Source organism: Salvelinus alpinus, chromosome 2, assembly GCF_045679555.1.
Source record: "Salvelinus alpinus chromosome 2, SLU_Salpinus.1, whole genome shotgun sequence".
NCBI lineage: Eukaryota > Metazoa > Chordata > Actinopteri > Salmoniformes > Salmonidae > Salvelinus > Salvelinus alpinus.
Window position 1 is genome coordinate 81,272,593 of NC_092087.1, and position 16,623 is coordinate 81,289,215.

The 16,623-nt window shown below is 42.8% G+C and overlaps 2 protein-coding genes across 3 annotated transcripts; both read left to right on the forward strand.

Moving 5' to 3' along the window:
* The first annotated feature begins 1,868 nt into the window (after positions 1–1,868).
* calhm1b (calcium homeostasis modulator 1b) lies at positions 1,869–4,342 on the forward strand. The gene is made up of 3 exons (XM_071389529.1): positions 1,869–2,151; positions 2,553–3,214; positions 3,415–4,342. Exons 2-3 carry the CDS (start codon positions 2,663–2,665, stop codon positions 3,940–3,942), a joined length of 1,080 nt encoding a protein of 359 aa, XP_071245630.1. The 5' UTR covers positions 1,869–2,151; positions 2,553–2,662; the 3' UTR covers positions 3,943–4,342.
* Positions 4,343–10,404: 6,062 nt separating this feature from the next.
* LOC139567923 (RING finger protein 122-like) lies at positions 10,405–16,595 on the forward strand. 2 transcript variants are annotated; one of them, XM_071389532.1, is made up of 7 exons: positions 10,405–10,638; positions 11,230–11,650; positions 13,102–13,259; positions 14,082–14,124; positions 14,363–14,404; positions 14,677–14,759; positions 15,061–16,595. In XM_071389532.1, the coding sequence occupies exons 3-7, from the start codon at positions 13,156–13,158 to the stop codon at positions 15,179–15,181; spliced, it is 393 nt and encodes a 130-aa protein (XP_071245633.1). In that variant the 5' UTR covers positions 10,405–10,638; positions 11,230–11,650; positions 13,102–13,155; the 3' UTR covers positions 15,182–16,595. The 2 variants fall into 2 exon arrangements, with proteins under 2 accessions (XP_071245633.1, XP_071245634.1); XM_071389533.1 differs by having other exon boundaries at positions 10,512–10,649.
* The last annotated feature ends 28 nt before the right edge of the window (positions 16,596–16,623 follow it).

Here is a 16,623-nt window from a genome sequence, read left to right on the forward strand (position 1 = left end):
AAAAGCACACATTCTTGCTTAATTTCTGAAAATCCTTCAATCTGTTCCTTTCTTCCATGTTTTTTATTTGATTTTCTCTGAAATTGTTGATCAACCATCATTTAAATAGCCAGGGAGAAGACAGTTTTCTTCCAAAGTTCTCAAGTCTGCCACATCCTTCTGTGGCTATCAGAGTAAATCCAGAGTAAACTGAACTTCGTTTGAGTAAATTCCTTTGCCGTCTGTAGGAAGATTCTACTACTGATATACATCTAAAGCTACTGGCAGTGGTGGAAAAAGTACTCAATTGTCATACTTGAGTAGAAGTAAAGATACTTTAATAGAAAATTACTCAGGTAAAAGGGAGTCATCCAGTAAAATACTACTTGAGTAAAAGTTAAAGTATTTGGTTTTAAAAGTATCAAAAGTAAATGTACTTTATCAAAAATAAAAGTATAAACCATTTCAAATGTCTAATATTAAGTAAACCAGACAGCACAATTTTTATTGTATTTTTTATTGCCGGATATCCTGGGGGACGCTCAGACATAATTTACAAATGGAGCATTTGTGTTTAGAGAGTCAGATCAAAGGCAGTATGGATGACCAGGGATGTTCTCTTGATAAGTGTGCGAAATGGACCGTTTTCCTGTCAAAACGTAATGAGTACTTTTGGGTGTCAGGGAAAATGTATGGTGTAAAAAGTACATTATTTTCTTTAGGAATGTAGTAAAGTAAAAATGTTCAAAAATATAAATAGTATAGTACAGATACCCAAAACAACTACTTAAGTAGTACTTTCAAGTATTTTTACTGAAGTACTTTACACTACTGGATAGCAGGACAACACCAGATAATAGTAATATATCATGATGTGATGCCATGAGTAGAATAATAGAATATTCCATGTTTTTGATCATACCCTCACATTAACAATGCTGTTCAAACAAAAGCTAACAATGTATGGAAAATGACTTGTGTCCCACAATAGGGGACTAAACACAAGCTTTTATATGGTCCTGTGGGGTATGAACTGGTATTAGCTAGCTTTAACTGGTTTGTCCGGCTGTGCCTCATTCTCCTAGGTGCAGTTGGATGCCACATAAAGCCCATTACTATTGTATAGGTAAGACTCAACACAGGAAGGGAGGCCAAAGGATGCCCAAACCTTATGTAATATGGTAAAAGTCACGTGTGACTAAGGATATAAAAGATGACAGCAGTATACTGTATGTGTACTGGTATAATTAATTATAAAGTAATGGATTTGGTCTATAAATAATATTGTTAAATACAGAGATGCCAGTCACATCACTGTGATTCCCAAGTGGAAACAGTGATTCATTAATCTGTGAACAAATATTTCAGAGAGAATAACCCAGATCATTTGAATGGGCTGAAACTATTTTTGCATCTCAGCTGTGGGAATTTCAGCTGTGTCACTCTGGTTAGAGACAGAAAACCACCTCATCCTGTGCAGACAACTGCAAATAGACGTATCAAACCTCTTCTTTATATGAATATAGGCATATAAAGGTAGACCAGAAAAATGCATTTCACAGACCGACATATAGTAGAATAAAAATACAATAAATATTAGTTGCTCTAGTTTGAGGTGGTTCTCACCTCTTCTTGAAAGTCATGAGTCATTAGTGTCTTATGGCAGACTCACGTCTGCAAAGCAGTAGCCGTAGCCCAAGTGTTTTCTAGGGCCTGTAACATGTTTGCTCTTGGGACAATGGCGAGGGGGAGATGGGAAACCTGTTACATCAGTACTACAGAGAAAGGAGTGCAGGTGCCTTCACAGGGAGGGGCCTAGCTGATGACAGATGACGTGACCTTGCCTTTGCTTTCTACCATTCTACATCCCCACAGACTGTTCTTGAAGGGTTGAGTGAGCATCAGAATCAACAATATTCCAAAAGTACCTGGAGAACTATTTGCCATACATTTTCAGCCTTATCATCATTTGAGCTCAATGAACTTGAACTTGATTTAATCAAAGACTGCATACTAGAAAGAGGAGAGTTGGTATACCAAGAGGTTTGGCAAAGCTGGAGTGTATCAAGAGAAGTTGAAGAAATATTTGTGATCGTCCATTTGTTGACTTATCAACATTTTAGATTATTTCATCACCTGTATACTTGGAAGAGGAGAAAGGCCTATTGTGACGTGAGTAGCCCTTTTTATCAGTTACTTAGATTATCGATTTCTCACTGTCTATTTTGTTAAGTCTTTTTCAGTCTTTTTCAATAATTTATTGCTTGCTGGAAAGAAACTGAACATTGATTTACCGGTCAATAAAAATAAGTCCTTCTTGAATGATTTGTGAGCTCTTCAGACACTCAAACCATTGATGTTTCATTATAAAGCAGTGGGAGATTGATTAAATTGTTTGTCAGTACTGCTTGTAAACAACATCTTCGTCTACATTTTATGAGTTGCAAATGTACACAGACACGGGGCTACACGATTTCTCCAACATCAAATGACTGAGTGCCTTTCACATGTAGGTCCCGTCACATTTTTTGTTGTTGTTGAATTCTAACATCTGCCTCCGTGTTTCCCCACAGATTTGAATACTTCAGAGGCACCACTATCAAATTGATTTCCAACAACTGGATCCATATTTTTCTACAGATCTCAGTACATTTAAAAAGGCACCGCCAGCAGACCAATCAAGATGGATAAGTTCCGTATGATGTTCCAGTTTCTCCAATCCAACCAGGAGTCCTTTATGAACGGCATCTGTGGTATCATGGCCCTAGCTAGCGCCCAGCTCTACTCAGCCTTCGAGTTTAGCTGCCCTTGTATCCCAGAGTACAACTACGCCTATGGGATTGGACTACTGGTTACCCCACCTATATGGTTCTTCCTACTAGGGTTCGTGTTGAATAACAATGTTTCGATGTTAGCTGAGGAGTGGAAAAGACCGACAGGGAAGAGGGTGAAGGATCCGACGATCCTTCGTTACATGTTCGTTTCGATCACGCAGCGGTCCTTGATCGCGCCCATGGTGTGGATATCTGTGACTCTTATGGACGGGAAGAGCTTCCTGTGTGCGTTCAGCGTCAACTTGGACATTCATCAGTTTGGAAATTCTACCCTCATTGATGGAATGACGGAAGTGGAGATTGTTAAATTGTTAGCGAAGATTCCATGCAAGAATATCTTCAATCAGCCCGAGGTGATATCGAGAGAAGCGGCATCGAGATATATCAAGTGTATATCCCAGGTAAGTTGTCGTTGGTAGTTTCCATATTCACCTAGTTCACATTTAGGTGCAGACAATCTCTTTCAAAATAACTGTTGTGTTAAATCCATTGTACATCAGTTGTCCAACCTAAGTGTGAACCGGGCCATTGGTTCAAAGTATGTTTGTTGTAGTGGTAAAGCAATGTCTTTGTTTACGTATTATCATGTGTTTCTCTGTAGGCGTTTGGCTGGGTATTCCTGCTGCTGATGACCTTAGCAGCCTTCATGATACGAGCCATCCGACCTTGCTTCACCCAAGCTGCCTTCCTCAAGACCAAATACTGGTCTCACTACGTCGACATCGAACGCAAGCTCTTCGACGAGACGTGCAAGGAGCACGCCAAGACCTTCGCCAAGGTCTGCATCCAGCAGTACTTCGAGAGCATCAGCGGCGACATGCGCAGCTTCCACAAGCACCGGTCAAGCAAAGATGATAGCGACGACGATGATGATGACAAGAAGAAGAGCGACGAGGACAAGCTTCTCGGGATCCGCGACCAGGACGATATGAATAAAGTTCTGTGGAATTGGCACACGTGTAAGCCGCCTCTGGCACTGAGGAAGGAACAGCTGGATGGAGAATCCCATGAAGGGCTCATACCAAATGGAGATGTCCATGGAGTCAGTGGAGGGCCAAATGGATATGCTAACGGTCACGCTCCCGCTTTGCCCAAGAGGGAATGGGCGGCATACTACAGCAAAGTTTGAACATTTCAAAAGAGGAAAAAGCACCATTCACTGTAGCATGGATATTAAGCACTGATTGACTATTTAGACTGACAAGACTGATTGTCCTTTAAGATTTAGACTGTGGTTTAAAGATAGAAGTGAAGTCCTTTTTGTGGTGTGATCATTTATAATAATGAATATTTTGATGGAGGGCTTAGTTGGAAATGTTTCCTGGCATCCAACATCAAACCTTCCCACATTGGCACTTTTGTGCTGTAACTGTATTTTTTGTTAGAGTACCCAAAGGGGGAACCTTACTTGAGTTTTTGTACATAATGTGTCAGATATATCATGATGATGTACAGTCTGTTTGTTGTTATTATTGCTATGTGTAGACTTTTGAAAAATTCTTTATCGATTAAACCAAACATCAAATGGCTCCTTGTAGAATCTCGATGAAATGTTTCCTTTAGCCTAACGCTACTGTGGTAGCCTAAATTCATGACTTTTTTATTCATCCTAGATTACATAAAAAGCATAATTCTGAGATCAACCCCCCCAAAAAATGAGTTTGTAAGATTTTATTTAGTTTTCCGACCAGGAAATACAGTAGAAGTCAAAAGTTTACATACACCTTAGCCAAATACATTTAAACTAAGTTTTTCACAATTCCTGACATTTAATCCTTGTAAAAATTCCCTGTCTTAGGTCAGTTAGGATCACCACTTTATTTTAAGAATGTGAAATGTCAGAATAATAGTAGAGAGAATGATTTATTTCTGATTTTATTTATTTCATCACATTCCCAGTGGGTCAGAAGTTTACATACACTCAATTAGTATTTGGTAGCATTGCCTTGAAATTGTTTAACTTTGCCTCCTTGCTCGCACACACTTTTTCAGTTCTGCCCACAAATTTTCTATAGGATTGAGGTCAGGGCTTTGTGGTGGCCACTCCCAATACCTTGACTTTGTTGTCCTTAAGCCATTTTGCCACAACTTTGGAAGTATGCTTCAGATCAATGTCCATTTGGGAGACCCATTTGCGACCAAGTTTTAACTTCCTGACTGATGTCTTGAGATGTTGCTTCAATATATCCACATCATTTTCCTCCTCATGATGCCATCTATTTTGTGAAGTGCACCAGTCCCTCCTGCAGCAAAGCACCCCCACAACATGATGAAAATTAAATCAAATGTTATTTGTCACATACACATGGTTAGCAGATGTTAATGCGAGTGTAGCGAAATGCTTGTGCTTCTAGTTCCGACAATGCAGTAATAACCAACGAGTAATCTATCCTAACAATTTCACAACAACTACCTTATACACACAAGTGTAAAGGAATGAAAAATGAAGAATATGTACATAAAAATATATGAATGAGTGATGGTACAAAACGGCATAGACAAGATGCAGTAGATGGTATCGTAATGTAGGGTATGTAAACATTATATGAAGTGGCATTGTTTAAAGTGGCTAGTGATACATTTTTCATCAATTTTTACATTATTAAAGTGTCTGGAGTTGAGTCAGTATGTTGGCAGCAGCCACTCAATGTTAGTGGTGGCAGTTTAACAGTCTGATGGCCTTGAGATAGAAGCTGTTTTTCAGTCTCTCGGTCCCTGGTTTGATGCACCTGTACTGACCTCGCCTTCTGGATGATAGCGGGGTGAACAGGCAGTGGCTCGGGTGGTTGTTGTCCTTGATGATCTTTATGGCCTTCCTGTGACATCGGGTGGTGTAAGGTGTCCTGGAGGGTAGGTAGTTTGCCCCCGGTGATGCGTTGTGCAGACCTCACTACCCTCTGGAGAGCCTTACGGTTGTGGGTGGAGCAGTTGCTGTACCAGGCGGTGATACAGCCCGACAGAATGCTCTCGATTGTGCATCTGTAAAAGTTTGTGAGTGCTTTTGGTGACAAGCCAAATTTCTTCAGCCCCCTGAGGTTGAAGAGGCGCTGCTGCGCCTTCTTCACCACGCTGACTGTGTGGGTGGACCAATTCAGTTTGTCCGTGATGTGTACGCAGAGGAACTTAAAACTTACTACCCTCTCCACTACTGTCCCATCGATGTGGATAGGGGGGTGCTCCCTCTGCTGTTTCCTGATGCTGCCACCCCAGTGCTTCACGGTTGGGATGGTGTTCTTCGGCTTGCAAGCCTCCCCCTTTTTCCTCCAAACATAACGATGGTCATTATGACCAAACAGTTAAATTTTTGTTTCATCAGACCAGAGGACATTTCTCCAAAAAGTACAATCTTTGTCCCCATGTGCAGTTGCAAACCGTGGTCTGGCTTTTTGATGGCGGTTTTGGAGCAGTGGCTTCTTCCTTGCAGACCGGGCTTTCAGGTTATGTCGATATAGGACTCGTTTTACTGTGGATATAGATACTTTTGTACCTGTTTACTCCAGCATCTTCACAAGGTCCTTTGCTGTTGTTCTGGGATTGATTTGTACTTTTTGCACCAAAGGACGTTCATCTCTAGGAGACAGAACGCGTCTCCTTCCTGAGCGGTTTGACGGCTGTGTGGTCCAATGGTGTTTATACTTGCGTACTATTGTTTGTACAGATGAACGTGGTACCTTCAGGTGTTTGGAAATTACTCCCAAGGATGAACCAGACTTGTGGACTTGGCTGATTTTGCTTGATTTTACCATGATGTCAAGCAAAGAGGCATTGAGTTTGAAGGTAGGCCTTGAAATATATCTACAGGTACACCTCCAATTGACTCAAATTATGACAATTAGCCTATCAGAAGCTTCTAAAGCTATGACATAATTTTCTGGAATTTTCCAAGCTGTTTAAAGGCATGCACAAAGTAGATGTCCTAACCGACTTGACAAAACTATAGTTTGTTAACAAGAAATTTGTGGAGTGGTTGAAAAACAAGTTTTAATGACTCCAACCTAAGTGTATGTAAACTTCCGACTTCAACTGTATGCAGGCAGCATTGGTGTGATCAACTTGGCTCTGAGAGGTTCCACGACAAAGATATTGTAATTCCAAAACCAATGAGCCTTCGAGTCAGAATTATGCTGTTGGGTGCGCCTCATGCTTGTGGAATCAACTTTTGTCTTCCTTCAAAGCATTGTTGTTTCTTTGCTAAACCCTTTGTAGAATACCAAGCAAAGATCAGAATGCCCTGAATGCTGGCTTGAAAGCTACCATGAGTAGTACTGCTTGTATTATTGGCATTTTGCAAACAATCAATGATTTAAACTTCCTTTCATACTCTAATGCTGACCGATAGTGTTAGATTGTTGTTCTGGAGTGTTCTTTGACACACTCAAAATGAACTTTTATTGATTGAGTGTCACAATTCTGTCAAACAGAATTTACAAATTGAAGAACATCTGTCAGCTGTAAGCCAGATACTAAAACATCAGCATACTGTATGTCATTTCATATGGTATTTACAGTTGTGACTCAATTAAGACTTATCAGAATTCCAAGCCTTCTCTCAACCATGACAAGTGTCCTCATGACCTGATATTCCATCTCACTCAGTCATTGCATGTAAACTGGACACACACACACACACACACACACACACACACACACACACACACACACACACACACACACACACACACACACACACACACACACACACACACACACACACACACACACACACACACACACACACACACACACACACACACACACACACACACACACACACAGCCATAACAATTTACATGATGGGATAGAAACAAGGTCAGAATTTGCATCTCTCTCTCGTTTCATCCTATCCCCAAGCTTTCAGGTAAAGTGCTTTTTAATCAAACAGGTAGCCTTTTGGCAATCAATGTTTACTTCACTTTATCTGTCATAAAGCTTTTAAAATAACATTTCTTAAAACGCCATTTATTTATTTAATTACATATGCATGGCGATAGATGACATTTATCCTCATATATCAGTGAGTTGTTGACGGTTTGACATAACACTGCTCTCCCATAGCATACCACTAGAGGGTAAAAAAACTACAAATACCAAATCTAACCTCCCAAAGCTGCTAGTCAACACCATTGAGGTATAAAAGTTTGGTCAACACCCTGCTCATTTTTAAATCACAGGACACCAGATACAAGCATTTCGCTACACCCACAATAACATCTGCTAAACACGTGTATGTGACCAATGAAATTTGATTTCAGGATGTTAATGGAGCCTAGGGCGTCCTTATAAATAAAAAATGTCCATATCGACTGAACATCTTCATCTTGTTTTGTACTACACTCTCGTGGAAGCGTTGAACAGAGTAGCTGATCTGGTTCTGGGAGCAGAGATTCATCTTGTTTTGTACTACACTCTCGTGGAAGCGTTGAACAGAGTAGCTGATCTGGTTCTGGGAGCAGAGATTCATCTTGTTTTGTACTACACTCTCGTGGAAGCGTTGAACAGAGTAGCTGATTTGGTTCTGGGAGCAGAGATTCATCTTGGACCGACAGACAATACAGCTGTGCTCTGGATAATGATGATGTCATAATTATAGGATGATGAGATTGTAATGAATCCCCCGGATCCCATGGAAGCCTCCACTTCCTCCTCATAGCAGCTCGTCCCAGATCAGTTTGGGCTGTATAGCCAACTGGTATGACCATAGGGGCTTAGCTATAGAGCAGATCTGGGAACAGGGTATCCTCCCACACACTGGTCATTTTCATTAGTAAGAAAACAACAGTTTCTCACTAGATAGGTTCAGGGAGTCACTCCCTCCCTGGTATGCCATGGGAGAGCAGGGTATCGTCAGACAGGGCCACAGTGTCCCCCGATATGCGGGGGAGCTAGGGTCAGTCTGTCCTATCTGGTGTATTTCTCCTGTCTTATCTTTTGTCCTGTGTGATCTTAAGTATGCTTCCTCGAATTCTCCCATCTCTCTCTCTTTCTCTTCCTCTCCCCTCCCGGAGGACCTGAGCCCTAGGACCAGACCATGCCACAGCACTACCTGGCCTGAGGACTCCTGGCTGTCCCCTCCCTAGTCCACCTGGTCATGTTGCTGATCCAGTTTCTGCTATTCTGCCTGAGGCTATGGAACTCTGACCTGTTCAGCGGACGTGATACCTTATCCCGGATCTGCTGTTTTGACCCTCTCTCTCTCTATACTGCACCTGCTATCTCGACCCCTGAATGCTCAGCTATGAAAAGCCAACTGACATTTACTCCTGAGATGTTGACCTGTTGCACCCTCTATAACCACTGTGAATATTATTTGACGATGCTGGTCATCTATTAAACTTTTACAACATCTTGAAGAACAATCTGGCTATAATGGCCATGTACTCTTATAATCTCTATCTGGCACAGCCAGAAGAGGACTGGTCACCCCTCAGAGCCTGGTTTCCCTCTAGGTTCCTGCCTTTCTAGTGAGTTTTTCCTAGCCACCGGGCTTCTACATCTGTATTGCTTGCTCTTTGGGGTTTTAAGCTGGGTTTCTGTATAATCACTTTGTGACATCTGCTGATGTAAAAAGGGTTTTCTAGAAGAAAAAAAATATGACAGAAAAACACATGAATGTGTTTTTGGAACACTGCACTTTATCACGTTTTCACGTGTAGTTTCATGTTGTCACATGTTATCACATTAACTTCACATAAGATCACATGATAACATGAAAACGTGTTTTTGGAATACCTCACATGTGAAATGCATCTGTTTTTTCACCATAAGGGCTGTTTTAGTCTGTTTTCTTCCGTTTGGTGCCTAATGAACATGGCCCAGGGCGCCAGGAAGGCATATATCCTCCTTCCTAGCTCCCTACCCTACAGCCCAAATCCTGCAGCTGTTGTCTCTGAGGCCTGCTGGCCTGGCAGGACTGACGTGTGGGGGTGGAAGGATGGATGTCTCTGGCCATCTTTCACTCTCTAGTATTTGTCTTTCTTTCTGCTTTCTCTTGATCTCTCTTTCTCTGTATTTCCCTCTCTCCCTCTCTCTCTCCCTCCAACCCTGCTCCTGTCTCTCTACCAACATGATAGCAACACGTTTATATATAGACTATAGATCAAGAGAAACAAAACTGGAAAATAATCAGGGCTTTGACTGATTGAGCTAGCTTCCCAATCCCCGTATATGCTTTGGCTGTGGTAGCCATGTTGGTTTTGTTGTCCAGTGATAGTTTTGTTGATTTGACTAAAAGGGCTGGCTGCTGGCCTTCCCCTCACCCTGCCTGGCTTTGCATTGCTGGGATGCAACGTACATATAGCACATAATTTAATGAGTCTGGGTTGTTGTTTGGTTGTCTGGACAGCAGCAGTGCACATGTCACTGGCCGGGCCCTCCCTGTGTTTCCTGCAAGACTCCAACACACACAGAGGGAGAAACTCACAACCCTCACACCGTATCCAGTCGTCTCATTCGTCTATGTCTAAGCCCCTCTGCCTACCCTCCTGCCTATGCCTGTTTTCATCTCTCCCAGGGAGAGAGGGAGAGAGACAGGGATTGGAGGACGGAGGGAGAAGGGGAGTGTCCAAAGGAGAGGGAGGGGGAGGAGGGAAACGAGAGTTGCGAGGCAAAGGACTGGTCACATGACCAACAGCCAGAGCTCTGTTTACAAACCAATGAGAGAGAGAGAGAGAGGAGAGAGACCCTTGTATTGAATTGAGAGAGGCAGAGGCAGAAATATAGGAACAGCAGCAGCAGCAATAGCAGAAGCAGCAGAGGAGGATCGAGGCAGATTTCTAGACCACCATTATGGATTGAGACGGAGAGGGAACCCGGCCACCATGACCAGGTCAGCTGGAGGTGGGAGACTGTCTTTGTCTCAACATTTTTCTCAATCGAAGCAGCAGATGGTTAACGGGAGAGTAGGAACTTCCTCCTAAATACACACATACACACATACATACACACTAGCAAAATATCCCAGCTAGAAGACTGTTCTTTGTGTTTTGGGGGAATCATGTTTTTCCTGCTGTGAAGAGTACGCTCTACCCCCCTAGTAGATCAGGGCACTGAAGGAGTAGAGGAAGAGGAGGAGAAGAGAGGGCAGACAGAGGGGATAAGGCTTGTGAAAATCCCTCTGTTCAGAAGGATTTGGAGGGGGTCAAAGCAGGGACTAATAGCTCCCACACTGGAATAAGAGCAGGGACTGTCGTTTGGAATGGTTTTCTGTCACTGTGATGAACTGGACAGTTATTGTTTATTGCAATTTATGGGGCTGTTTTTTTTTTTTCCTGAATGCAAGTTGTTTTGATTGGGAGGAAAGGAAATGTGTGTTGTTTTGCTCAGTGTTGAGAGCAGATTTCACCACTTCAACAGTGGACATTGACATGAGGTAAGAGCCATGTGACTAAACTGATTTCTTCGTCTCTCTCTCTGACAGTCATCACAAGGACGTCATCGTCAATGTTGAGAGAGGAGAAGGAGCACACACGAGGACTGCAGCACTCCCAATCCCACATCTCCCAATCCTAACCCTCGGGAGCTAATCCAGATTTGGGAATGTCGCGCATGGATTGCTGAGTGGACAAAACCGCACAGCCAGTATCTTAACAATCTTCTTCTCGGAATTCTGATCATCTTCATGGTTTTGTTTTTGGACGATCCACCACAACCTCAAACCACCCCAGCGACTCGTTTGTCTTCTTTTAGCCCCAGTTTAGAGACTGATTTTGGGCTTCCGGGCGTCGGGGTAACCTGGTAGTTTGGCCCTCACACAGGTCCAGCCTTCTCCTGACAGGGCCTGGATTTACTGCTGCAGTCCTGGGAGTCAGATTTCATGCAACCGTTCCAATGGTGTAACGGTAAGTGTTTTTCCTCAACCTTCTGCCAAGTCAATGTAATGCAGTCCGTAGCTTACACAGCCTGTGTGTTCCACTATAACTCTCCCCTCTCCCTTGAACTCTTTGCTTACTGCTAACAGGGTTTCTGTAATTGATATGCTTGAGGAATGACGAAATTGAATGTGGGTTCAGTTGGGTTTTGTCGAAAGGGTGAAACGGCACTCAAACTAACTCAATTTTCCAGGGTCATGTTTAGTTAGTTATATATAGGCTACATAGCAACCATCATGTAACTGTAACTAACGGTACTACTAGAGGTTGTTTAGCTATTCAATACCTAGCCGGTCTCTGCATATGGTCCATTCTACATCTGAGAAAATAAACTGTCTATGTAACCATGTTTCAATTCTAAGACCCCCCCTACTCCCATTCCCCCCTCCCTTTACCCCAATGTCAAATTAATGACCCCATACCCCCCACTGTGCTCAAGCTGTACCCCTTCTATCACTCCAAATTAAGTGACACGGCCATGGCCGTTAAAACAGACTGGCAAAGAGAGGGGGGTAAGGGGGCATCTCGTCCGTGGTGAGGCAAATTCACAAGACCAGAACACATGGGGCATATGGGTGGAAGTGGTGCTTCCTGGTTACCATTGTCTTGCCAAATGGTGCCTCAGTCCCTAGAGTGTTGTGTGTCTGTTCATGAAAAGGCTAGCTAAAGCTCCCAACCAACCCCCACCCATGACACACACACACAACCCACAGGCCAGCCACCTAGTCTGTGAAGGGGAGTCTGTGGAACAGATGGCGTACCGACGGAAGTGGAGCCACCGTACTCCATGTTGGTTTAGTTCACTGCCAATTACGTGCCTCGGCTCCAGTCAGAGCAGAGCAATACAGAGCAGTATGGGTGGGATGGGAGCCAAATACCAGGCATTCACTTCCCCCTCCCTCCCTCCCCACCAAATATTGACCTTGTCGTTTGAATTGTCAATACAAGGCTTACTAGGCTTTCTAACATGCAGCCCTAGATAGTAAAACACATGTCGGTGGCTCTTGTGTCCTACATGGAGGATATAATGGAGATGTATTGTCTAAGGGAGGAATACCATACATTAAGCAATGCAGTTATAACAAGAGCCCTATATTTAGATTGAAATATATTAGTCCATATATAAATATGTCTCTAGTTATAACACCTACATGAGAAGTGAATCAGTGAGAGAATCTGTGTTTTAGTGTCTCTCTCTCCTGTTTAAAAGGTGTGTAAACAAGAAGCTGTGAGCCATTTGCATGTGGGAATATGTCCCCGGCTCCTCTGTTTTGAGAGGGGAAAACATATTAGTATTTATAACACTGTCATTATATGGTAAGTGAGGTAAGCTGTGACATGTTTTCGTTCAAGTCCCTCTATTGTTTTGACAACCTCTTTCATGACAACAAGCTGTGTGCAAATATTCTTCTTCTTCTCAGGATGCCTGTGGTTTAGGTCTCCAGCATTTTGAGAAGTACTGTGGACTTAGCAAGATGGATACCACTTACCATCTGCCACTCAATGTCTACGTGATAGTGCTTGGCATCGGCCTGTTCGTCTTCATGCTCAGCCTCATCTTCTGCTGCTACCTCTTCAGGTATGTAGGGTCATCACTAGCTGGAACAGCCACAAAGTGATAAACCCTGCCTATTTCTACAATTTAACATCTGAATTTAAACCTAACCCTAACATTAACCACACTGCTAACCTTATGCCTAACCCTAATCTTAAATTAAGACCAAAAAGCTAATTTTTGTGCTCGTTAATTTTGACAATATAGTGAATTTTGACTTTGTGGCTGTGCCACCTATTGGAAACCGTAGGGGGAAGGACCCAAACAAAGATGGTTGCTGGCTGGTTGCCATTGCAATCAGGATATTAACATGTAGACTTATCCACATGGAGGCTTCGCTTATTATGCTTCAAGAGCCTTTATTTAATTACGTATTATCATATTATAGGCCTATGATATTATTTATATACAGTACAAGTCAAAAGTTTGGACACACCTACTCATTCCAGGATTTTTCTTTATTTTGACTATTTTCTACATTGTAGAATAATAGTGAAGACATCAAAACTATGAAATAACACATATGTAATCATGTAGTAACCAAAACAGTGTTAAACAAATCAAAATATATTTTATATGTGAGATTCTTCAAAGTAGCCACCCTTCGCGTTGATGAGACATTTTAAAGTGATGCTACAGAGGTTTTGTATAATTGTGCCAAATTGTGTACTACGTCATCCATTTCGTGTACGTTATTGCCCCCTCAAATAAGAAACATTATGAATTCCAATTCACACAATATGTTTCAAATTTGTAAATCAATTCAAAGTTTATTTGTCAACTTTAGTGCTTAAGTTCCCGGACTCCATCTTTAAACACGGCCATTTTGTATTTGTCTCTTTGTAGGTTGAAACAGCAAGGGACGAGGGAGCAGTTCAGCTACAATGAGGTAGGCCTATCACTACACCAGCACATGTAGCATTGGGGTCTGACCCGGGTTCAACTACTACTACAGTATTTCACACTGTTGTCGTCAGCGTGTTTTCAAACACAACGCCCACTACTCTTTATAGTTAACCTTCATTACGTCAACCTTGGATTTGTACCAATACCGGTGTGTGTCAAGTAGCTTATAGCTCACTCTAACACATGTACAAACTGCTTTTTTGATTTTTCGTTCTCAATAGGTGGTTCTTAAAGGGGCAGGCAAGAAGCTGAGCCTTCTAGGAGTAAGTCGTGTTATTCTGTGTGACGTTTTTAATTTCAATGCAGATTGTTTGGAAAATAATGTAACATTTTCTGAACCATTTCTGTGTGGCTCGTGTTAGCTACTTGGGAAACCCCCGCGGCGATGCAATGCCTTTGATTTAACCTGGTGTTGTGTTTGAACTCAGATGATGTATTTAACTTCGAGCTAAGGGCGGGTTGACTCAATCATTGTTCTTGTAAATGTGACCACACACACACACACTAACACACATTTTTCTTCTTGCCCTTAAAGCAAACGTGTGCAGTATGTTTGGAAGAGTTTCGGACCAGAGATGAGCTAGCCGTGTGTCCGTGTTCACACGCATTTCACAAGAAGTGAGTTAACCATCAGGCTCTCCTTATAGACAAGAGCTTACAAAATGTCAACACATCTGTGGTCATAATGACGCTCAACAGGCAGCTGAAACTAACATGATTACATCATAAATCCTTCTGGTTCCAGCCTCCCTTCCTTGAAGTTAACATCCTTGTCAGATCAATGATTAGCTCACGGGAGAAAGGAAAAGAAAAAGGAATGAAGGACAGACAGAATAAATGAAGGATGCTATCTCTATAATATTTGAACAGGTTATGCACTTTTGAGGAAATCTCAGTCTATTTTGTGTGTCCCATCCAGGTGCCTGCTGAAGTGGCTGGAGATCCGTAGCGTGTGCCCCATGTGTAATAAGCCCATCCTCAGGCTCCACCCAGACCCCACACAGGGAACTGAGGGGCCCCAGGACCCAGAGGAGGTGTGAAGGACCCACAGGGGCCACCACGACCGCCATACGCACCTGTACACATTTACACGGAATTGATGGTCATTTTATGGACATCACACAGAGTCGATTGTATTCTTAAAGTGGCTTCCATGGTGTTAGTCTTTGACTGAGCATTAATTAATATGGCTGGGGGTTTGGCTACTGTATATGGATGTTGATTACACCTGTCCAGGCCTTTCAGATCGTCAAGAAAGTCAACGATGACCGAGGGGCAGGGCGCAAGAGAGTGTTTCAGGATCGGGCCCTACTAGTTTAGCAATGGAACCTAAAAACAAAATGATAACTCTAACCTTGAGGGATGTGGTGTTTGGAATTTGGCCATACTAGCATGCCAATGGGGCTTCCTGCAAGAAATGAAGGATAGGGTAGGGGATCGGGTGCAGCAGGTCAGTTTGGGATTGCGCCCTCCTAGCTTAGCAGTGGAGCTTCATAAAGCTGCTGTCTATCCTCCCCTTTAGATCAGTGAGAATGAGTAAAGGCTACACGGACACTCCTGACCCGAATATTCATTTTGCAGGTCAGCAGCGTACTAATAGTATCTCCAGTGAGAATGAGAGGAAAGTGACATAGGAACAGGAGCCACTTTAGAATACCGAGTTCTCCCCCAGTCATTGGACGATACCTGGTACAACACTGCCAGAAACAGCCAATCACAAAACGACACGTCAGGCATTCTGAGAAGGTCATTGGTCGAGTATCAGGATTGATGTAAATGGATACCTCTCATACCTCAGGGGTGTTACAATATAAGCCAGCACAAACATGCCATTCAATACCATGTGCCACACACAGAACATGTCCAATACTGCCAACTCCAACCTAGGTAACACTATACTGAGGGAGTCAAAACATTGGTCACGTTCCAGGCCGACTACATTGGTCGTGCTGCACACAGCAACAAATGGTTCTGCGCCACGTCATCGACTGAGCATATGCGGTTAGCTAACATGTTAAACACTTATCCAGGCGTGGAGATCCGGCAAGCGAATGCAATGTAGTCGGTCTGGAACGCAGCCAATGAAATCTGGCAAGTGACTGCAAAGTAGTTGGTCTGGAACGCAGCCAAAGGCTGGAATCACAAAACCAGTCCAATACCAACATCACAGCAGCTCTCTGATGTACAGAACTATATATATCCAGGAGTGTGTCTGAAATGGCACCCTATTCCTAACACAGTGCACTACCTAAGACCAGAACCCTATGCAGGCCCTGGTCAAAAGTAGTGTACTATATAGGGAATAGGGTGCCATTTCTGACACAAACCAGGTCCATAACCTCGAAGACTGATAGACAGCTAGTCTTGCCTGTATGTATGTACGTAACGTTGTGACCCCCCCCATCTTGTAATTTTGTATCGTTTGTTGCTTTTAAATAAAATATGTATCCTCTCTGTGGTGCATCTTCTGTAAATGAGTAGT